Consider the following 23,593-nt stretch of genomic DNA (forward strand, 5'->3'; position numbering starts at 1 on the left):
AGCTTTATACCTCTTTCTCTTTCTTCATGACTACATTGCTTTTGAATCAGTGAAAAGTAAAAGTCCTGAAGTCTTAGGTGTAGTGCTCGAATAAACCCATTATTCGTTGTGAAGAGAATCAGCCTTTCATTTTGCACTTGTCAAGGGTCCCACCCACCTGGATTAGCAAGGAGAAGAGCATGTAACTTACCCAAAAGGAAGCTTAAGGTTTTCGAGATGAGGTGTTTGATTTGTGATGCAGTTTTTATCAAGTCCTTGAGCTGTTGATTTCTTTATTTAGAGAGCACAGAGTAGATGGACTTGAGTGAGGTTGAGTTGGGCAGATGGGAGCAGGAAGGCTGCTGATACTTCCCTTAGGATTGTCTTCCTCTGTAGGTCACATGGGTGTCACACGGAAGTCTGAATCTTTTCCCGCACCCACAGCACTCTCCCAAGTCCCAGCTGCCCTTAGTGAGGACCCCATCTCTAGGGCAGGTGCCCACTCTGTGCACAAAGGCCAAACTTGAGTGGTACATTCAGTTGAGTGGTACATTCAGCAGCAGAACAGAAATGTGAGTTAAGTCTTATCCAGCCTAACTCTTCCCTAGGCCAAGAGTGTCATGTGCTTTAAAATGTGCCTGCTGGTCTTTCAAAGGATCATTTGTAATGGTATCAGATTCTCTGCATGGTTTGCAAAGCTTAAGGTAATGATCGTGTTGATGGTTTTTAAAGCACGGGGGGCTTGTAACACAGCATTTAGAAGTCAAAATGAGATAAGCATTGCTTTTTCTGGAGGGACAAAGATAAACTATCAGTGATTTAAAAAAAAAAAAAAGAAAGAAAACTGAAAGTCTGCGAAAGCAAGAGTCGGAAGAACCAAAAGGGGAGGCTGCTCACCTTTTCTCTGGGGGGACTCCGCCTGTTACTTCTGCTCAGAAACTTTTACTCTTTGTCTGTGCCATTGCCCAGACAGACATCAGTGATTTTCCATTTTTTGTCACTTCCTTCATGGTTACATTCTCCTAGGATCCTCTCCTGAGGGGAGTCCTAATTTTCTAACCAAAAACAAGGAAACAAAAAAAAACACCTCCAGTATCTCTTAAGGGTTACTAAGGTTAAAAATAAAGAAGGCACGGCTGGCTTAGAGGGGAAAGGATCTTAGCACTGGCCCGGTAACTTCAGGACAGAGCGAATGACACACTGCCTAGAGGAAAAGCCAGGAAGATGTAGTGAGCCACTGAGTAACACAATGGGTAATAGGCTTTGTCATCCTGTGAGTTTGCAAGGAGCGGAGAGTTTAAGGGGGCAGATGGCATGAGAAGTCAAAGGTGACACCTCAGGCACGCCTCTGTCAATTAATGCGTGAGCTTAGTGTAGGTGTGTCCTAGGAGGATGGTAGGAGGTGACACAGGCATAAGGCTACATGAAGAAATGAAGTGATGTCCACTTACCACAAACAGCCTTGTCCACATCATTAACAGCATCGCTACGGATGATCATTGATATCCCAGGATGGTCATAGTATACAGTGGGCGGCCATGGCATTGATAAGGTGGTGCTGGTTCATAGCATGGCCTTCCATGGGTTGGAAGCGAGGGGGAGGAGTTGTCACTACCAGGGTTGTGAGATAGAGATTCTAAAAAGAATGAGTCTCTAGGTAAGGGGAGTCATGGGCTGAGAATGAGCAGACTCGTGGACAGGTAGAGTGACACTTGAATGGACGCCTCTTCCCTCTCCTTCTCCACGGCACCTTTCTGCGACAAGTCATGTGTTTGTAACGTTTGCCTGACACCATAAGGGCTGGCGAGCCACAGGGGAGGACGTTTCCCAGTGTGTTCTTCCTTCCCTCTCTCTTCCCCTCTCCCCGCCTCTCCTGTCCCAGATTTCCCTGAATGTGTTTATCCCTTCTTCTTTGTGCAGTTGGCAGTTTTTCAGAGCACTTGGATCAGATAAATGGACGAAGCGAGTGTGTGGACAGTACAGATAATTCCTCAAAGCCCTCCAGTGAACCCGCTTCTCACATGGCCCGGCAGCGATTAGAAAGCACAGAAAAAAAGAAAATCTCGGGGAAGGTCACAAAGTCCCTTTCTGCCAGTGCTCTGTCCCTCATGATCCCAGGAGGTAGAGAGACATCTACTCGCATGAAATTGTGTGATTTGTGCATGTGTCCCCCTCTTCCCCAGTTTGGAATGCTGATGGGGATGCAGGATGGCTAGGAGCAGTAACGGGTGGTACCGCCCAGCACAGCTCCCCCCTGGGGCCTCTCCCTGCAGGAGCCCGGGAGCTCCCAGACAGCATGTGTCGCTGATGTCTTCTGGCTTCTTTCTGCATCAGGAGATGAGGCAGGCTTCCTTCCCACAAAGCCTTCTTGTATTTGTTTTCTTTCCTTTTCTGCTCCCCCCTCCCCAAGTGAAGTGGTAAATTTACCTCCTCTGAATAATTTTTCTTCCCTAGATTGGGCATCATTTATATCCTTTACCGAGCTGTTTGTAGCATCTGTGTAGGAAAGCTAAGTATAGTTTTTCCTCATCTAATTAATGAGGAAATAGACATGGAGGACGTAAGTTTTTCATTTCTGGGGATGCAGAGAGTCACAGACAGCACTGAAATTATACTTTTTCCCAACCCTGTCTGTTGAGCTATGCTTCCTCCTACTGGTAGTCAAACCATTTTCTTCCCTGTATTGGAAGACGGAGCTTAATTACGGTTTTGTGGAATTGGCAGTATTTTTCCACAACTGGGTTTTGCCTCCACAAATCACTACGTGCACAGCAATTCCACTGGCAAAGATGAAATACGCACCCTAGTGTTGGTGACTGAACACTCAAATGGCGGCCAGGGACCGCAAGTGGCAACCAAATTCTGTTGCACATGGCTTGCATTTGGAAGAATACAGACCATGTCTAAAAGGAAGTGTTACTATTTTCAAAATTTCCTGTTTGTGCAGAAAGAAATTTGACAGAAACAAATGCTCATGTGGGGGTTACTGCTCACTCTAGCATACTCTTTGCTGGGAGACGTCCTCTTTAGTACCATAAAACAAACACCTATCTCCCTAGTTTGAATGATGGTTCATGACCCAAAGGCAGTGGCCCCAGGGCAGCTGCAGTTGGGAAGGTAAGTCCGCTTTTGAAAGCTGGGAAGAAAGCCCACCTCTTGGTCAAGTAGAGCAATTGTTCAATTTGGGGCAATAAGGGAAACCGTCATGAGGGAAAGGATCGGGGACTTGGCTTTCCAGCAGTTTCAATGTGTGTGTGTGTGTGTGTCCACTCTGTGCCGTTCCTGCTTGCATGGTTAGAAGTTCACTGACCACCGGTGTGTGTCTCCTCACTTGGTCTTTTGACCTTTAGATAAGAGCCAGCAAAAGAGTACCAAGATGCTACGGGTAGTCACAAAGTGACGGAGCATGGCTAGTGAGACACTTAGCTTTGTTCTACTTTGGCCAGACCTAAGAATGGGGAGAAGTGATAGTGTGGATACTTTCAGCTCGCTGTGGCCACAGTGTACTCTATGCACCTGGTGAGTCTTCAGTGGCCCCGGGGCTTAGTGGCGTGGCTCCGACCAGGCTCACCCTTCAACCTCAGCCTCCTCTGTAGATTGTTCTTCTTGTCAAACACACACACAGTTTCACGTGACCCGTTAAGCTCTGTTTAGATTCACACAGATGGAACAGTGACAGCAACAGTAAATTAGAAGTGTGTCTGCTTATAAAACAAGAAAAACAGAGTAGAATTGGTGTTGTGGAAGGTGAACTAAGTTTTTCTTAAAATTTCTCTATTGCACCTGTATTATCCTCTCAGAATTGTTAGAATTATAGGTAACATATGAAGACAATCAGTTATAATCAGAGAAATGAGGAGTGATTCATAGAGAAACTGACATTTCACTGATGCTTGATCAAAATCACTTACTGAGTACTAGTTCAGTAATGCTGCAAAAAGCAACTGGGGCATTGATAAATTCCTTTCCTGACCATGGATGTTTGAGAATGACCATGTTCAAGTTGTTGAGGGCAAGATTTGGAGCCTGAGGATCTCTTACTATAGGCCACACAGTCTTCTCTGTGTAAAGGCCTACTTGAAATTTGTGCGTCTTTGATTTGTTTCTCTAATTAAAACAAAATGTACTAACTAGAACTATCACAGCCAGGTAGGAGCTAGGTTTTGTGTGTATTTTAATTAGTGTAGGGAATTAAGAAATTATAACTTCAGAGAATTAATTGAAAAACGAGTTAAAATAAAGACTCTTTTGAAGTTTTCTTAATAGCCTCTATTTGGAAAGCCATGCTGATTAGCAATATAAATATTTTTATATTATTTCTTTATTAGACATGAATGGATTCGTTTGGTAGCCAAGCTCCCACTCATGGCAGGGCTAATGCAGTGTGGGCTGGCTGCATGGATGTTTGTGTGATCAGGATCAGCTTTGATGACTGGCTTCTGTGTTGCAGATATGTTTGCTGTTTCTCCCCTGGGAAGTCCAATGTCCCCCCATTCCCTGTCCTCGGACCCTTCTTCTTCACGAGATTCCTCTCCCAGCCGAGATTCTTCAGCAGCTTCCGCCAGTCCACATCAGCCCATCGTGATCCACAGTTCCGGGAAGAACTATGGTTTTACCATCCGAGCCATCCGGGTGTATGTGGGAGACAGTGACATCTATACGGTGCACCATATTGTTTGGGTAAGGGCAGCAGCTTCTCATCCTTGTTAGTTTTCACTCCCACACATCCTGGAGAATGAATAAGTTGGCTGAGGCCTATTTACAAGCAGTTTTTCTGTTAAGCTGGTATTTGGGACCTGTTTCATGCCCTTTCCCTTTAGGAGGTGGCATTGAATTTAGCGAAAACTGGTAATTTCTCATAATTCTGTCCAGTTTTCGTGTTTGATTGTCCAGTCTGCATAGCAAACTGGTGGAAATGATCAAAGAAAGTCCTCTTGCCACCCTTCTTTTTCGTTTGTTTTCTTTTTCTTTTTATGTAATTTTTTTTCCTGGTCTTCTTTTAAAAACAAAACTACCTTCTTCACCCACCCAAAATTTTGTAAGGAATGGTCCTATTTTAGGATGATGACAGAAAAGGAATAATAACCATGCCTTCCTGATTTCCTCTTAGGAGCTTACGATCATTTGCTGATTAACTCAGAATAGTCTCCCAGAAGAAACAGCAGATGTTAGGGTTGCCATTTGTTGGCTTACGAATATATACTCTCTTCTTGGACTTTAGAATGTAGAAGAAGGAAGTCCAGCATGCCAGGCAGGACTGAAGGCTGGGGATCTGATCACACACATCAATGGAGAACCGGTGCATGGACTTGTCCACACGGAAGTTATAGAGCTCTTGTTGAAGGTATTATCTTTTTATGTCCATGCCGTACAGATAAAGCAGGTCATCAGAAACAACTGCTACCAAGAATTCTCTCCTTAAGTTCTACAGTTCTTCTCTATGGTACACCCATACACACTCAGTCTTATAACTGAGAAAGGTATTCAGTAGTCTAAGGTTTAATATAAAGGAGAAGAGAATATGAATTCTCCGGTTATTTATATTGTGAAAACCATGTTCTTATGTCTCCCCAATCACTTCCTAATTTAACTTTTTATTCTAAATCATAGGTAACAAGAGTTTCTCATTTTGTGAACCTCACATAGCAAAATCTGTTTGGAAATCACCAATCCTAAGGGTGATTTTCTTCAGGAACATTAAGTAAATTTTATTCTAGTGCAATGGAAGATGAAGTGGTATTACACTGTGAGGTCAGATATGAAGGTTCAGTCTGACAGTTGGATTTCCTTTGAAAGATGGAATTGTGAATACAGGGGTGCCTGGGTGGCTCAGTCGGTTAAGCTTCCCACACTTGGTTTCAGCTCAGGTCGTGATCTCAGGGTCATGAGCTCAAGCCCCACGTCTGGCTTGGCTCTCAGCAGTGAGCCTGCTTGAGATTCTCTCTCTCCCTCTCCATCTCCCCCCGCCCCCCTAACGCTCGCTTACTCTCTCGCAAATCTTTTACAAAAAGAATTGTGAAAATATACACATATACCGTAAATGAAAGAAATAGGTAGTAATGGGGGAAGGGGTGCTAGCAATCATTAGGCCTTTCCCCTCTCACACAAATGAATTTGAACGTAAATCATTTTCTATTTCGAATGTAAGCTGAATAAAACCTATAGAGTTAAGACCACAAGAAGCATGAATGTGAGTGGAGAGAGAAAATCTACACTGATCCTCTCGTTTCTGTTGAGTTACTTGCTGTGTCACCTGCTGACTGTAGAATATAAAGATAGAGCTCCAAATATGGATCTTGTAAAAACACAGATGAAGTTGTGTTTGATTTTAAATCTGTTCAGAAAAAGAAGTCTGTAATCAGAAATACAGTTTCTAATTGGAGGATTATTTTACAAAGCAACGGATTTATGGATGGATGACCTCTTGCTTTTTGAGCACCAGAGGGGCTGTAAGGGACTTCTCTACGAGAGGTGTGAGCCATCGCTTCAAATAACCTACAGCCTATTGAGAGACAGAGCATAAATACATATATGCCATTTAAATAATGTGCATTTAGACTGTTTTCAGAACACTTGCTCTGAGTCCGGTGCCGTAGTGGATGTCGATAACACAGGAATTAAGGTATAGTCCTTGCCCTTGAGAAGTATGGGAGATGTATGGAAGCAGATAAAGTTCAACTTAATTAGTCAGGGCTGTAGCAGGGGGAGGAATGTCATACTTTCGGAGAGAATATTCTATGAGTGGGGAGAGACATCATAGAGAAATTTCATTGAATTGAAACATGAAAGAAAATTAGAAATCTGGAAGGCACTACAAAGACGTGGGTGTGCTAAGCCTTCCAAAAATAAGTGCAGTTTAATGACTTTTCTCATTTTCTTTCATTCCCGCAGCTAACAGGAGTATATTCTTCAAAAAATTAAGGGTCTGGCCTAGGTTTTGAGAGTAGTTAATAGCATGCATATTCAAAGGTCCATTGTGAAGTAGCAGACTGTAGGAAAGTTACTGCCATCGATTAATTCACATTATTAATCAAATTTTGGTCTTGGGCTCAAAACTGAAGTCTGAGGGGTTGGGGCCTGACGTTGCTGTCATTCATACCCACCAGGTCGCTCCCCGGACACTAGCCACCTTTCTCACAAATGCATGTATCGATCACTGGAGGGATAGGACTCAATATTGAGAGAACACCGCAGTGCCATAGGCAGCGTTGGAAATCAGCCGAAGGTCGTGCTGAACACAATGCAAATCGGACAGAGCCCTGCAGGGCAGATACTAACTATTAAAGCTTTCCGCATAATCCCAGCATTTACCCAATGCCTGGGATATAGATGGGTACCCAATAACTGTTTGTGGTATTGAGGTGAACAGTGGGGTTCTCCTTTGCCTGCTCTCCAAGAGTTACCGTGGGAGGAGCCAAATACCACACCACTACTTTTGTTATGTTTTGACTCACGTCTTGATATATATATGCCATTCAGTTCGCCGTTCAACATTAAATGGCTGCCATTAGGCTACGCTTTGCAGTGTGGCTACTGAACAGAAACAGAGGACATGGTGGATAAGACCTGAGTTTTTTAGTTTCATTCCCCATCTATCCCTGATAATATTCTTTGCCCATCTGGTATGCAACAACTCACTCCCAGTAAGTGTCCAAGAAATGGGAGGAGGCACAACAGGGTTGCTGACTCGGAGATCCTTTGGCTCTGTGAAAGTCACCTGAAATGACTTCGGGCTCTCCAGGGCAAAATTCTAGAAGGGATGTAAAGACTCCTGAGTCTGACAAGCACCTTCTCTCACGGTACCTGCTCCTGTGGTCCAGGCCTGCCCCATGGCTAACTCACAGATCGACCCTCTGTGAAAGAAGAGCCCGGGCAAGTTGTTGTGGGTTTCCCTCCCTCCCACCCCCTGTCTACATATCCAATATCTAAACCTTTTCACCGCAGAGCTAGGCAGACAGAGGTGTTACTTATCTCTAAAATACTCCTTGCTCTTTTCTAGGAGCTCACCTTTTGTTTTAGATAATAAGTCTGTGTTTTACAGGTGAGGTTCTCTTAGTTGTTATTCATCCTGCTAGAGCTTTTGCAAATCTTGGCATTAGCATTTAAAAGAGGGTCAAAGGGATTTTGAATGGTAACTCAGTTCGGCTTTCTGCCTTCTTTATAACAGTGTGGCATAGCTCCTGCCACAGCACATCTTCGTGTCATTTCGTGTGTCTGCTCATAAAATCACAAGAAATAATAAACTGAAATATATATATATATTTATGTATCTTTAAAAAATACGCATTTGTTTCCTTGGCTGAGACATTTGATGATTTTCATAATTTGTTTTACATTTGATATGATTCAAGATTTTAAAACCTGCTTCTGTGAAATTTGAAGATAGATTTCTCCTGAAGGTCTCTGGCAAGGCCCCTTGGCAGAATCCAATCCCATTTATAGCATTTTGTCCTCCTCCGGTTACGGAGCACCTTCGTTCCTGGATCTAGTCAGCGTGTCTCTGAAATTGTGTAAACGCACACATAGGGTATTGGAGAGCCGTGACATCTCTGTCACAGAGCCAACAGAGGATCCTGCCTCTGGTTCGTAAAGGGAGCACTGGAGAGGAGCAACCAATGTAATGAAACAAAAAGGATACAAGGGATTTAATTATCTTCCCAGTGAACTGTGTAATCATGTAGCTTTCTTCCAAATTTAAACAGCGATTCTGGGACAAAGTGTAAAGGGAGGAGCATCCACACTGGGCTGCCTCATGCCATCGCTCCTGGAACACCAGGGCGGTAGCTCTATTTTGGTGTTCTTGGCTGCTGTTTCCTTGATGTTTTAGACTTGCAAACTACTTCATGAAATGTCGTGGCACCCTTAGGAGAAGGTGGAGGCTGCTAGGTGTCTGTTTAGAAATGCTTGTACAGTATTCACTTATCTTTTGGAATGTGAACGTAGGAAGCATTTTCCACGTTTAATACCTTCAACCTTTGGTCTCATTTACTCTTGCGACTTGCAAGCAAACCTGCTGGGGAGGCACTAACTTACGTCCACAGTCACTTCACATCATAGATCCATGGAATTATAGGATCTTTGCTTCTCCAGTTCAGTTCCCCATTGGCTCTGGGACTCCCTTAAAGTGTGCTCCTTCGCCTTCGCCTCCCCCTCTCCTGCCACAAGGAGTTAATCACCTCCATTTGGCTTTCAGGTAGCTTTCTCAGAGAACTTCACAAAAGCAATAAAATCTTTCTCCACCCACTGCCGTGGTGGGTGAAGTCCATATTGATGCACGTAATAACGTGCCCGGCTTTACCTCTCTAATCTGGGAAACTCAATTCAGTCAGGTTGCTTTCTCAGGATAGCATTAGTTTAAATGCCCCGTACATAAGAGAGGTATGTTCTTCATCAGCCAGTGCTTCAAAAATTTCCTTTCTATGAACTCTGGGGAACTTTTAGATGCTAGAATGAAGGCCATCAAATAGCATCATTATTACCATCCTTACATATTCTTTGAACCCTGAAAATGTGCAGAGCGTTGTGTTAGGTCCTGAAAGATCATATAACAGAGGTCACACAAGAATAATAGGTAACAGGGAGTGCTTTATGTAGACGAGCTCCTATAATCCTTACACCCTAGGAGGTAGGTGCTGTAAATAACAGTGTGTTCCCACCTTACAGATGAAGAAATTAAGGCAGGAGAAAGTTAGCAGAGCACCCCGAGGTTATCTGCTAGGAAGGAGCAGAAAAGGATTTGCACCCTGCTGTGTAGTATCGGGCCTGTGCATCGCATTAATCCAACCATAGTGCTCCATACCTGCAGTTCTCTGATGGCCACATGGAGAAACGGTTGCAATACCAGTCTGTAGTCAAAGGAGCAGACGGTAAATATGGCCCAAAGCCCAAACGAGAGGGCACTGAAACTAGGGTAGACAGGAAGAGTTGGGGGTTATGGGTAGAGAGTTAGCGTATGTGAAGGGAGTGTGGGATGGTCTCAGCAGAACATAGAGGGTGTGTGCACACAGAAGGGCAAAAAAGCTCAAAGTGCTAGAGGTACATGAGTAAACTAGTGTGGCAGGAGCCTGGATTTGTATATGGGATGGGGTGTGCAAGATGGTTGAGGCTGGATTGTGGAGGATGTGAACGAGAGCAAAGACATAGGCCTACAGAACGTGCAACATTCCCCATGTGCATGATGCAGAGAAAGGAATGTAAAAATAGTCTTACCTCAATAAGCTATCCAAGGCCAACCGATAAGCTAACATGGAGCCAGACTGAGAGGAAGAGATTGGTTAGCCTCCCATTGTATTGAGTTCAGGCAGCTTAAAGTAATTCCCCTCCCACCATGCACAATTATACAAATGGTTTATAGTAAAAATGAACAAACTGAACATTTAACAATCTGCTGGCCCCATTTTTTGTTGTTTTTTAAACAAGTACCACAGAATTTCTCTTAGAAGAAGAGTTCACTCGTTCTTCAGAAGAATGTAGTGAGGATGAACTGACCCAGTAAGATAAATTGCACTGAGCTCAGACAGCCCTCCATGTAGCCAATGAATCCACCAGGTGGCAGGCTTTATGATTCCTACCCTATTGTCGAAAAAGTTATTTTTCCATTCATTTACCACTTTCGTTGTCATTAATGCTCCCAGTGAAATATTTGCACTCTGTATCTTCTGTGTCTGTAGTTCCTGCTTAGGGAAGTTATCTCGGTGTATTTACATAAGTCAAGCAAACTGTCCTTTGGAATAGCCATATATAGAAACAAGAAAGACAAAACCGGGTTTGGTTTTTATAGGGGAAGGGAATATTTGTACAGAGCTCAGTGGTGTGCTCTGATTTAAAAACCCTGGTCATAACTATTTTCTGATGAGATATGTTCATCATTTATGTTTATTTCTTAAAATGTTTATGCTATTTTTATATTTCTTTGTTTTCTTCTTGATAGTCTGATACGTTGATCATTCCGAACTATATTAACCCAATGCCTGGTTCCCTCACCACCACTCGTTAAGTACAAGCCATGTACTCTGCTGGGAGCAAGACAGGTGGAGGACCAGGGCACGCCATGCCCATGATGAGTGGGCACAGGAGATGAGAGGCAGAGGGCCAGGGGTGGGCTCTTCCAAACTGGGCTCTGGGACCTTGGGAAGAAGAAAACCCAGTGTCCCTGAATCTGTTTTCCTCATCTTTCATGCAAGGATAACAATTCTTTCCCACTTCACCAGGTTGTAAAAAAATAAAACAGCCCTCCTGACATGGTGGTGAAAATAAAATAAGAGAATATATGTGAAAAACACTTTAATGCTCAAAATACGCTTTTAAAAAGCCTGCGTGACATTGTTAACCACTTATAGATAAAGATAGGAAGGCCGGTGGTGAATTATGCTAGAAAGGGTAGAATTGGACTCAGGTTCAGTGACTCACATACTAGGACAGCCTCAGTGGTCATGAAGGCTCTCTGTGTCCCATCTGTATATGAATATGGAAAAAGGTTGAAAGAACCACATGGTCATGAAGGCTCTCTGTGTCCCGTCTATGTAGGAATATGGAAAAGGGTTGAAAGAACCACAATGAAAGATGAATTCCATCCATCTTGGTTGCTCTTTTCATTCACCTAAGGCATGCAGGACAAACTTACATTTTAGCATGACCTCCCTCAATTTTTGAAGAGAAGATCCCATTCCAAACAACCTCCAATGGCAGGCCTTTCATACTTAGAAGCTGAATGTTCTGTTCAAACAAGAAATAGAGTGTCAGTCTTTACCATCAGATGAAGGTTTATTCTTTAAAGTTTTGGCATTTGCATGTAGAACATACAGTTTATTCTTTCAGAATGATTTTTTTTCCTTTTGTTTCAGTTCGAATCCTATTTCCCTAAAATATTTTTTTACAATTAGGACATTAGGTGTGGGAATTCATGTCTTAAATATACAAAAAACTCTAAAAATCAGTCATAAAATACTAAGACTTGCTGATTCTAAAGTGGATATAAGACATGGACAGACCATCTCCTGAAGAGATAGAAATGACCAAAATAAATGAGACACTGTCAAAGAACGGAGATTAAAACTTGATAGAGCTTATTTGTATAAAATTGGTCATTTGTTTAATGTTAATATTCAGTTCTGACAAACCTGTGGTAAGAAAGGTATTTATGGGGGCACCTGGGTGGCTCAGTCAGTTAAGCGTCTGACTCCTGCTTTTGGCTCAGGTCATGGAGTCCTGAGATCAACCCTTGTGTAGACTTCCAAGCTCAGCATGGAGTCTGCTTAAGATTCTCTCTCCCTCTCCCTCTGCCCCTCCCCTTGCTCGCTCTCTCTCTCTCAATCTCTCTATCTCTCAAATAAATCTTAAAAAAATATTTATGTGCTGCCCACAAAAATACATATTGACATAAACTTTCTGGAAAATAGTGTATTAGTATGGACCAAGAGTCTATAAAAAATTTGGAAAGAGCCTTTGATTTGCTGCATTGACTCTAATTATGTAATCTAAGGAAAATGACAGAGATTAGGACAGTGATTTATAGATAAGGGTACTTATGACTCATAAAAGAACTGAAAAGTAGAAAACAATAGCAGTATGGAAATACTTAAGGTTTGATTCACCCATCTCCTGGAATATTATTTATACAGCCAATAAAAATTATGTTCTTAATGAACATTCAATGATGCAGGGAAGGTTTTTCAAGTTATATAATGTGAAATGGAAAAACAACATAAAGCTAAATATTAGATTAACTAAGATTAAAATTATTTATGAAGTATGTCCATATATGTGCATAATTTATACATGCCTGAAAAAAGATCAAGAAATATACTGAAATATTATCAGTGTTAGCTGAGTGATAGGTTTCTCAATGATTTTTATTTTTACTTATACTTTACAATTACTTCTTATGATGTCATGTATTATTTCCCAAACTGGAATGGGGGCATAGATGTTAACATGAAAGCAGTCAGTCCTCATTGGTTTGGTCCCCTGCCCCCACCATACTTAACTCCCCCATCACTTAGTACCGCTTAGAGCTGACTTGCTAGGTGTTTTCCAGGCTTAGGCCTTTTGAAAGACCCTTCTCCTTATACTTCTTGTCTTTTCAAGGTAATCAGGGCCATCTGTGATTTTGAAAGGACATGTTTCTCCCCTGGTTATTAAGAAATTCAAGAAGAGGTCATTGATGCAGGAGTGAAGGGGATCAGTCCTACCATTTGCCCTGGGCACCCCTCGGCTCGGCTTCTGACTCCACTCTCCTCTCTACCCTCAGGGCCTGCCCAGCAAGCCCTGTCCCAGCACTGAGTGAAAGGCCCAGAAATCCACCAGGAGTTACCTTACGATGCGTGACCTGGTTAAAGAGAGGCTGTTTTATACTCACTGGCATCGACTTTCCAGTTCGGCAAGCTGACAAGTTTTATGGTGACAGAAAAGGAATCTTTTAAAATAATTAAAAATAAAAGTCTCATTCAGTTTTGCTAGTCTGTGATTTCTAGGTCAAAGGAAAAACACAAAAAGAAAAAAGAAAAATAAATCAACCAAGAACAGACAGCCCCTGGGCACATTTATACTTAATACATATGGATGAAGATAACTCTTATTTATAGAGTGCTTTCCACCTGTCACACTCGGTGCTGAAGGCTTTACTAACTCCATCCCATGGAATCCTCACATGAGCCCCTGTGAGATAGGTATGATTCCGCTGTTAGATAGTGCAGGTGTTTGAGGCAGAGAGAAGAGCAACCTCCTGCGGTCACCGGACTTGGATTTGAACTCACATCTGTGGAGTCCAGAGCCTGCCCTCTTAAAGCAACCTGTCATTTTGCCCTCCACCCTTTGTGTTCTGTCAGGATGTCACTGCTTAAAAGGTTACTTAGAAATGGAAGGCTTTTATACATATGTCTTTAGGTATCTTTGTCTTTGAATCTCCTAGCCCAGTTCTGATCTTATTTCCTCCCAGAGTTTCCCTTTAATACCACCCACTTTTTTTATAGAGTGGAAATAAGGTGTCAATCACTACTACCCCATTTGAAAACACATCAATCAAAACGGGACCAGCGAGGAGAAACAGCTATAAGAGCCGGATGGTGAGGCGGAGCAAGAAATCTAAGAAGAAAGAAAGTCTAGAAAGGTTAGTTACAGCAGTATTTTTGTGAGTTTGGTATATACCCATGTCGGAGGAAGCTTACCCTTACTTAATTTAAACACTTATATGTGAGAAAGATCCATTGCTCTGTGAGACATTTCATGCTGTGGTTCAAATATTTATACATTAAAGTTCACATTCATAATAGCATTATTTTTCACAATGAAAAGATTTACATAGTTACATCATAGAAAAATTCAGATTGCTTTTTTTCCCCTGTGTGAGTACCATGAAAAGCCCTTTGCTGTTTCTTAAGCCTCTAGACTTCATTTCAAGTGAGTTGGATTTAAGGCACTGGATCTTCAGGCAGTTTTTAGCATTAAATCTACATTTAATAATGCCCTTTACATTATCTAAAAACATACAATTGCTATTTTTAAGTGGCAGATACTAGAAAATAACTATATCTTTAAAGCATCCAAATAAGCCTAAAAATAAAGGAGTTTTGTTTTACTGACTGAAGATCTAACTGGGTTACACATTTGCAATCGGGGAGGCACTGTGAGTCTTTTTGTGCTCTCTGCACACACTGGCAAAATGTGTGTATGTGTTTGAGGTGGGGACATTTCTCGCCAGACAACTGTCTGGATGGGCTCCCCACGTGACGCCACAGAAGCATCCCTCCTTTGCCCACTTGGATCTAATGTGTCTGATTGTATTAAGAGGATTTTTAGTGATAGAAATGTGGAAAAATAAGTAAATGAAAAAAGAATGCTTATTAAGTCCAGGAAAGACAGAAGCATACAAGAAAGGAAATGGAATCATGCTTTGCATAGCCCAGCTGTGAACAATATTTATAATATAAAATAGAGGGGAAAAAAGGCCACCCTTTTCTCTAACCGAAAGTTTTGGTTTAGCTCTAGAGGGAGGAATAGAAAAAGGGAAGTGTATTTGGTCAGAAGGTGGAAGGGGGCTTGTGTAAGAGCTTCATCCTCATCTTCTCTGCTAGGAAATCAATAGATAGTTTCTAAAACTGAAAAATGAAAACATAGCATAAAGAGATTACTTAGCAATATGCAGACAAATAGGAGAAGAAACAGCTAAAGGAGTAGAAAGTGGTTTCTCAGGCGACTGGGCCAAGGGCAGAGTAGCAGAGTTGCTATTTTTCATTATGAACTGTATAAAATGATGTAATTGTTTAACCCAAGTACATGTATTGCTTTGATTAAAATTAAACACATGAGTTCTGAGATATGTGCTTTATTAGATAAATAAGTGATTTATATATTTTTTAATGTGTGCTTTATATTTGGATTAATTTGGATTATGCTTTAAGTCATACAGAGCACTGTTTCCAAGGGGCAGCAGTGTTTAAACTTTTGCTTAAGCTCACTGGGGGTGGGTGAGGCTTGCATGATGGCAGAGGTAAAAGAACTCTCTACAGCCACTTGCACTTCTAAGCCGTCTGAAGCTTTTTTTTTTTTTTTTTTTTTGCTTTAAGATATGCTTGTTGAGCACTAAATACACATTTGCTTCTGCTGCAGCATAGTGTCTGGTGCCCTGCTGATACGATAAGCTTCAGTTCACCTTTCTCACTTTTTCTATGTTAATGTACAGCCTACATTGTCATTAGGAATTTTCAAGAGCCCACGGTGGAATAAGCACAGCAAACAGCCCCTCCTAGATAAAGCCTCTGCCCAGCGTATCACCATTAAAGAATTCTATATCCAAGATAATGGTTTTTCTTCCAGAGATTTACTTTGTATTATTTCTTAATTAAATTGTGTCATTGTGTCTGAGAGTGCATGCTTAGACTCTTTCGGGTAAAGAATGCCCTCCTCATAAACCTGACAAATAAATAAATGAATACTTATTTCATGTATTTTGTATTTTTCCTACTTTCTCAGCCCATCCTAAAGTATTTGGAATTGAGAGAGCTTCCGTTGTATACTATCAAAGACTCTTCCTTTCTAAGTCATAAGAAGGTTTTTAATTTGAAAGTGGGTACCTACGCCTTAGTGTAGGATCTGCCACCAGACCGCTGTCCCTCGCCCAGAGGTGTGAACTGACTACACGGGTATTGTGGGGAGACAGGGGTGGCCCCAGATGTAGAATCTAATCAGTTTTCTTTTGTTTTCACTCTAGGAGAAGATCCCTTTTCAAAAAACTAGCCAAGCAACCTTCTCCTTTGCTCCACACCAGCCGAAGTTTCTCCTGCTTGAACCGGTCCCTATCATCAGGGGAGAGCCTCCCGGGTTCCCCCACTCACAGCTTGTCTCCCCGGTCCCCCACGCCCAGCTATCGCTCCACCCCCGACTTCCCATCCGGTGAGTGAGTCTCCTGGCCCACACAGCAAGGGAGAGTTGAGAGGAGGTCAGAATCACCATCTGAGCTCCTGAGGGACAGGAGGCTTATTCCACTTAATGAAAGATGGTTGAGGATGTAGATGGCAACGAACAGGATTTATAGGGCAGTCATGAGATGTGGCTATGTAGACCTAATTAAGGCAGGAAGTAGTGGGTTGAACCCTGATGTGGGGAAGATTTATCTGAAAAGCGTGTATTCATTAGAGTTAAATGCTAAGACAATTTTCTGACCTTTATCGGACCTGATCTAAAAGAGTTTGGGTTGGAAGCACGGAAAGAAAAGGGAAGGAGTCCACTGCTCACGGCTTTCTGTTTTCTACCCACAGGTACTAATTCCTCTCAGAGCAGCTCCCCAAGCTCTAGCGCCCCCAATTCCCCAGCGGGGTCAGGACACATCCGGCCCAGCACCCTCCATGGTCTGGCCCCCAAACTCAGTGGACAGCGCTACCGGTCCGGAAGGCGGAAGTCGGCTGGCAGCATCCCCCTCTCCCCGCTGGCCCGGACCCCCTCTCCAACGCCACAGCCCACCTCCCCCCAGCGGTCACCATCCCCTCTGTTGGGACATTCCCTTGGCAATCCCAAGATCGCTCAGGCCTTTCCCAGCAAAATGCACTCCCCTCCCACCATCGTCAGACATATTGTGAGGCCCAAGAGCGCAGAGCCCCCGAGGTCCCCGCTGCTCAAGCGCGTGCAGTCAGAGGAGAAGCTCTCCCCCTCCTATGGCAGTGACAAAAAGCACCTGTGTTCCCGCAAGCACAGCCTGGAGGTGACCCAGGAGGAAGCGCAGCGGGAGCAGCCTCAGCGGGAAGTGACCTTGCAGAGCCTGGAGGAGAGTGTGTGTGAGGCGCCTTCGCTCAGCCGCGCCAGGCCTGTGGAGCAAGGCTGCCTGAAGCGCCCCGTCTCCCGGAAGCTGGGGAGACAGGAGTCTGTGGACGAGCTGGACCGAGAGAAGCTGAAGGCCAAGGTGGTAGTGAAGAAACCAGAGGGCTTCCCAGAGAAACAGGAACCCCACCAGAAATCCCATGGACTTGGTAGTGATTTAGAGAACCTCTCGACTTTTCGGCTAGAAGAGAGAGAGAAAAAGATATACCCAAAGGCTTTAGAAAGGTCAAATCATTTTGAAAACAAAGTGGCCTTGCAGGAGACCCAGTCCCTGGGCAGTCTACTGAAAGGGGCTCTTCACAAGCAGGCGAGCGTTCGGGCCAGCGAGGGGGTGACCTCGGAAGGGGCAGCGACGGGCCAAGTCCTGGCACCTGGGGAGCACAGCCAGGGCAACTGTGACTTCAAGCGCACCTCTGCTCCCAGCACCCTCCAGGACACTCTCTGTCACTCCACGGACAGGTCCAGCTCCGTGAAGGGGGACAACCTGGAGAAGGCCCCCCAGGCCAAGGAGTGTCTCCGATGTGAGAAGTTAGACAGCAAACTGGCCAACATCGATTACCTCCGAAAGAAAATGTCACTTGAAGACAAAGACGACAGCCTGTGCCCTGTGCTCAAGCCCAAGATGACCTCTAGTGCCCACGAAAGCCTGCCCGGGAACCCAGTCCGGGCCATGGGTGCACAGCAGGAGGCCCTGCCGGCCTCTGAGAGCCGAGCGTTCATCAGCAGTGCCCACCCGACGCAGATCAGTGCTGTTTCTTTTGTCCCTCTCAAGGCCCTAGCCGGCCGGGTGGATGGTGGAGTGGAGAAGCCGGGCTTGGTTGCTCCCGAGTCACCTGTCCGCAAAAGCCCCTCCGAGTATAAGCTGGAAGGTAGGTCTGTGTCCTGCCTGAAGCCAATTGAGGGCACTTTGGATATTGCTCTCCTGTCTGGACCTCAGGCCTCCAAGACCGAGCTGCCGTCCCCGGAGCCCGCACAGAGCCCCAGCCCCGCCAGTGAGGTGGGGCCCTCTGTGCCACCGGCTCTCCCCAGCAGCGGGGGCATGAAGGGTGACACGGCCGGTCAGAGGGAGCCTTCCCCTGCCAGCTTCAGGATGAGCAAGTCCTACCTGCTGGAGTCCCGGTTCCCGCCCTCCAGCCGGGGTCTCCAGAATTCACCAGCAGCTCCCTTGCCTGAGCCTGAGCTAAAGCGGGACAGGAAAGCTTCCCATGCTGCCAGGAGCCCCGTGGCAGCCACGGAAAGCGATCTCCAGCACAGAGAGGGGGGCCCCAGCAGACACCAAGACCACAGCCCCGACACTAAACTCCTCCCCCTCCTGGGGCCGAACCCCCACGGTGCCGACCCGTCCAGGTCACGCAGCCTGCTGCCACCTGAAGGCGCCCCCTCGAGGGAGAAGCTGAGCGGGAGGGAATCGTCTGAAAGGGGCCCTTCCGCAGCCAGAGGCCAGCGGGCCGCTACCGGGCCCGACTCCCGCGGAGAGCCCTCCGTGGAGGTGTGTCCTCCAGCAGCTGCCAAGACCAGCGACGGCTCCAGAAACGCCCCCTCTGGGGGAAGGCCCCGCCCCGACGGCTACACTCAGCCCCACCCCACGCCCACGGAGAACGCATGGGGGCCCTGTGGGAAAACAGGCCACAGAGACGGCCGGGTTGAGGTGAGGCCGCTGGCGAGGGAGGACTCCTCTTCTTCGCCGTCCGCAGGGACTCCTTCCGAGAGGGAGCCCGGCAGAGGAAGGGCTGGTACGGAACCCCCGCCCGAAGCCCCTCCTGCCCGGCGGTCCCTGCAGCCCCCCGGCACTGAGAATGGGAAAGGAGACCCGCTCTCTGGTTGCGCAGCGTGGCAGAAAGACCGTCCCCAGGAGCCCCAGAGGAAGGAAGAGCTTCTACAGAAGCACGTGGGCGGTAGCCCCCAGCCCGCCGCAGTCACCAGAGACCTGCCGGGCCTGGCCGCTCGGCCGAGCCACTCCTCGGGCAGGGAGCCGGGGGGCGGGCCTGGTGCTGCCGAGCCCGGCCCGGGCCTCCACGGCGCCCCCAAGCCGACCGCAGCGCACAGCGAGGGCGGCGGCCACAAGCCCAGGCCTGGCCCTGACCCGAGCCCTCCGCAGTCTAAGCGCCCGGACGGGGCCCCCTCCTCCCAGAAGCCGGGCGGTGGGCCTGCAGCGGGCAGAGAGCCTGGGGCTCCGCCGCCGGGGGGCCCGGGCCGAGAGGGCAAGGGCGGCGGCCAGGGCGTGTTGGATGCGCTCCCCGCCCTCCCAGGCTCCCAGAACACGGCCGCTGATGCGACGAGCCAGCGGGGGGGTGGACCCTCCGCCCCGCCGCGCACCGAAGGGGGTCTTGCCGACACCAGGCCGAGGCCCGCCAGCGGCGCGCGTCCCCCCGACGTGCTGGAGAAGCCCGCGCGGCTGCCGTGGCAAGGACACCCCGGAGCTGAGGCGTCGGCAGACCGGCCCCCCGCCGCTGCCGGTGAGAGGCAAGACCCGTCCCCAAAGCACCCCAGACCGTCCACTGTGAAAGACTGCCCACCTCTGTGCAGACCGGCAGACAAGAGTGCGGGTTCGCCGGCCGGCGCCGCCGGCAGGAGGCCTGAGGGCAGGCAGTGCAGCGAAGCGCCTTGTGTGGCGGCCGGCAGCGGGAAGCCCGAGGCCAGCCTTCCCCCGGCGCCCGGCGAGGCCCGGCCGCAGGGCGCGGAGAGGCCGGCCGCGGCCGGGGGGAAGGGCTTGCCGGAGGCCAGGGGGCGAGGGCTGAGTGCCCAGAAGCCGCCGGCCGAGGCAGGCAAGCCCGGGGGTGGCATGAGCCGGTCACCCTCGGCCCCCGGGCAGAGCTGTCCGCGGCCCGCGGCCCTCCCGGAGAAGCCTCTGAGCCACTCCTCCAGCTTTCCCGAAGCCAGGCCCGGCGCGCGAGAGGCCGCTGCGAGCGGCAGCGACGCGTCCTCCGCCCGGGCCGGCGGGGCTGCCGCTCGGGCCCTGCCTGGTGGGGCTGGCCGAACCGCCGTGACCAAGAGCGACTCCCTGCCATCCTTTCGGAGCCCCGCCGTCACTCTGGAATTGCACCCCCCGGGCCCCAGTGTGGCAGGGGGCGCCGGCCGCCGGGACGGGGCCCTGGCGGGAACTGCCCCCGTGGGAGAAAGCAAAGGCAGAGAGCCCGCCCCGGCCCAGCCCCCTCAGACTCGGAAGCAGAACACGGGCAGAGAAGTCACCGAGGCGTCCCCAGCTCCAAACCCGGAGCGGCCCATCGCCCTTTCTTCTGAGAAGGACTTTGTGGTCCGGCAGAGGCGGGGGAAAGAGAGTGTGCGTGGCAGCCCTCACAAAAAGGCCCCGTAATGGGCCCGGCCCCAGGCCGCACTGGGGAGACCCGACCTGAATGTGGACCCGAGCCTCGACTCCCTTCCGAAACCAGCACGGTGCGGGGACGCGCGCGGGCAGAGCCTGGAGCCTCGCCGCCGCCGGCCGGGCGGGGAGAGGGAGAGAAAGGCAGCAAGTCGGACAGACAGAGGGGACCTTCTTCCAATTGCCTTCCCGATTGTTACCGGTGAAACTGTACCAGATAGTGTTTGTACAAACAGCAACGACAAAGACCTTTACAGTTGAGGGCTGTTGAGGAAAAAGATCTTCTCTGTAAATACCTAGCAATGTGTTTGGTTTGGGATGTAGAGCCGGTACCTTGCTGCTGATTGCATTGTTTACCACCGCTTTTTTTTTTCTTTCTTTCTTCCAGTTAAGATTTTTGCTTTACCACTTACCATAACGTAGTAACGAAGCAAAACGGTTAAAATTGGGTGTATGGAACAGTATAGCTACGCTCCTGTTCGTCTATACGCATCCACCCACCTGTTTTTTGGTCTGTGGTTTTAAGAGAATGTTTCAATGAAGCTACATTTTTCTAAGTTGAAACATTCTAAGTAGAGTTAAAGGTGAAAGAAAGTCCTAGATACAGTAGATGGTGAGTTTTTGTGTGTATTTTTCAAGAGAGACTTTGGTAGTACTGTATCTGGCTACCTGTGTTTCCAGATCTGAAAGTAAGAACTACTCTAATCACTGCATTTGGAATCTTCCTCCATTAGGAATGGCCGGAGCCAAGGGAGCGAACCATTCTCACTTCACAGCCATCCCAGTGGACATTCTGATCCTGGGTCCAACTGTCTGAAAGGCCAGTTGTCCTTGTCTGCGGGCGCGTATGTGGGGTCTTCACCCTTGCTGTAGCGGGGGCTGTAAACACACGTCAACTTTATTTCTCTTACTTTCCCTTCTTTTCATGCTCTTAAACTCAGGCCTTTATGCTATGAGTCACTAGTCCAAGAAGCACACATCTTGTAGTAGTTTTGCACCAGCCCTGCTCTTGAACAAAAAGGAAAATTCCTGGCCACACACAAATCTGAGAGTACTTAAATCGATTAAGAAGGATCAGGCATTGGAAGAGGTTTTAAATTGCTTTTTTGAGGGGAAAGGGGGGCAGATTTTGGCATCATAGCATATATATTAATGAATAATCAGGACATCAGATACATCTTAATACATAGCTGGGGCCTTATGTTGTAGACGAAGCTTGCTGTTTTTAGCAAGTTCCTGGGTTTCACATTCATTTCTGACGCATCGAGTAGCTCCATACATTACATAACACGATCTCTTTATTTGTATGCAAAAAAAAAAAAAATACTGTATTAATAAAGAGCAGCATTTTTTTAACAAAAAGACTTGGTGGAGCTATTTGGTGCTTGAATGTGTCCTTTTTACTTTTGCTAAGCCTTATTTAAATTTTGTATACCATGGGATATGTAGAATTCGTCAAATCATTTTAGTGCTGAGGGGGTTTTTTTGTTTGTTTTTGTTGCAGTTGTCCTGGTGGCTTGTTTTGTATTGTAAGACGACACTTGCTGACATAAGTTCTAAAGGCACTAAGAGAAAATACACACAGATAAGTCTTTATAAGATGTTTGGGATCCATAGCAGGCTATTTCATTTTGTTTTTTAAGAGAAAAAAAATTTACCAATAAATACTAAGTCAGCACCCAAACCCCCTCGGATGTCTTAGTATCTTCAAGCTATAAAATTGTTCCTCTAAGCACAGCCTGTGGATTATAAATTATTTAAGCAAGGCTGTAAACCCTTCTCCAAAAAACAAAGGCATAACTTAACTGACTACTTGGTTGTCCTTCATTGTACAATGAGTTGGCAATGGAAAAAAAAAAAAAAAGTCTCCTCCTTGCCCCTGATTTTTTTTTCCCCATGTAGTTTTAGCTCTTCCCCATCACTACATTGTGAAATTGTAGAAGAAACAAATATTCTAAAAGAACTCACGTGGGTTTCCAAAGTGGTCTCAACATTTATAATTCATATCTGTATTTGGCGGTTGTCATAACCCGGTCCTCTGTACTCAGACACCACGGCAGGTCTATCGGGGATGTAGTTCAAGGTTTATAGCCTTTGCTTTTTAACTGTCCAGTTTCCTTTAAAGCACAACTAGCTGCTTGTTTACAAATGATATTTTTATGTATATTTTGTATAGTGTATTATCATTTTTGCCAAATACGTTTTTGCATTTTGGATGAGTAAAGAGTACTTAAGGTTGCATTCATGTAATACCTGTTTGTTGTTGTAAACCTCTCCAGTCAGCTGGTAGAAATTCTCCTGTGTTCTATTTGGTCAGTCTCCTGTGATTGTAAGATGTGCTCCTTGGTAGTACTCCCAGCTGTAGATTTACCAGCTTCAAAGTTTGTTAGGATCTGTGCAATAAAGTGTTTGCAGTCTTATTTTCTCTAAGAAATTCCCTATGGATGTCATAACTGTTGTATATGGAACAAATATTTATACTTATGCAGTTGCATAACATTGAAATAAAAATTTAGCATGAAAAGATAATGACTAAGATGTTCTTTTCTTAAATATACACATCTCTACAGTGTTACTGAATATAACTGTATATTATTGGAAGTATGGGGCTTTGCAGATTGCTTTTTATGGAGGGGAATGGTTTGCTAATTTTTTTTTTTTTTAAGATTTTATTTATTTGAGGGAGAGAGAGAATGAGAGAGCACAAGCAGGCGGAGCGGCAGGCAGAGGGAGAAGCAGACTCCCCGCTGAGTGGAGAGCCCTACGTGGGGCTCAATCCCAGGACCCTGAAATCATGACTTGAGCCGAAGGTGGACGTTTAACTGACTGAGCCACCCAGGTGCCCCTGATGGTTTTCTTAACTTACACAACTGTTCTCTTCCTGAAGATTAAGTCTTCCTATGATGCCTTCCTACATTTTCTCCCAACCTTATTCCTTGCCTGCAGAACTTACCAGCTTCCACACCACGGTCACTGTCTTTGTGC

General features: G+C 46.3%; 1 protein-coding gene across 13 annotated transcripts in view; it reads left to right on the plus strand.

Moving 5' to 3' along the window:
• The window catches only part of MAST4 (microtubule associated serine/threonine kinase family member 4), a 545,730-nt gene extending 522,611 nt beyond the window's left edge, over positions 1-23,119 (plus strand). For 9 of the 13 annotated variants that reach the window (XM_045895811.3, XM_064596181.1, XM_045895817.3 and 6 more), the window contains 6 exons: positions 1,900-2,100; positions 4,430-4,659; positions 5,201-5,323; positions 13,950-14,086; positions 16,187-16,368; positions 16,734-23,119. In XM_045895811.3, the coding sequence (XP_045751767.2) occupies positions 1,900-2,100; positions 4,430-4,659; positions 5,201-5,323; positions 13,950-14,086; positions 16,187-16,368; positions 16,734-20,602 (4,742 nt within the window). In that variant the 3' untranslated portion in view covers positions 20,603-23,119. The remainder of the gene's footprint in view (positions 1-1,899; positions 2,101-4,429; positions 4,660-5,200; positions 5,324-13,949; positions 14,087-16,186; positions 16,369-16,733) is intronic. The other 4 variants (XM_064596183.1, XM_045895827.3, XM_045895849.3 and 1 more) reach the window with 2 other exon arrangements.
• The last annotated feature ends 474 nt before the right edge of the window (positions 23,120-23,593 follow it).

This window comes from Mirounga angustirostris, unplaced genomic scaffold (genome assembly GCF_029215605.1).
Source record: "Mirounga angustirostris isolate CCGP_5_RB_7025 unplaced genomic scaffold, mMirAng1.0.hap1 SCAF_7, whole genome shotgun sequence".
Classification (NCBI taxonomy): Eukaryota; Metazoa; Chordata; class Mammalia; order Carnivora; family Phocidae; genus Mirounga; species Mirounga angustirostris.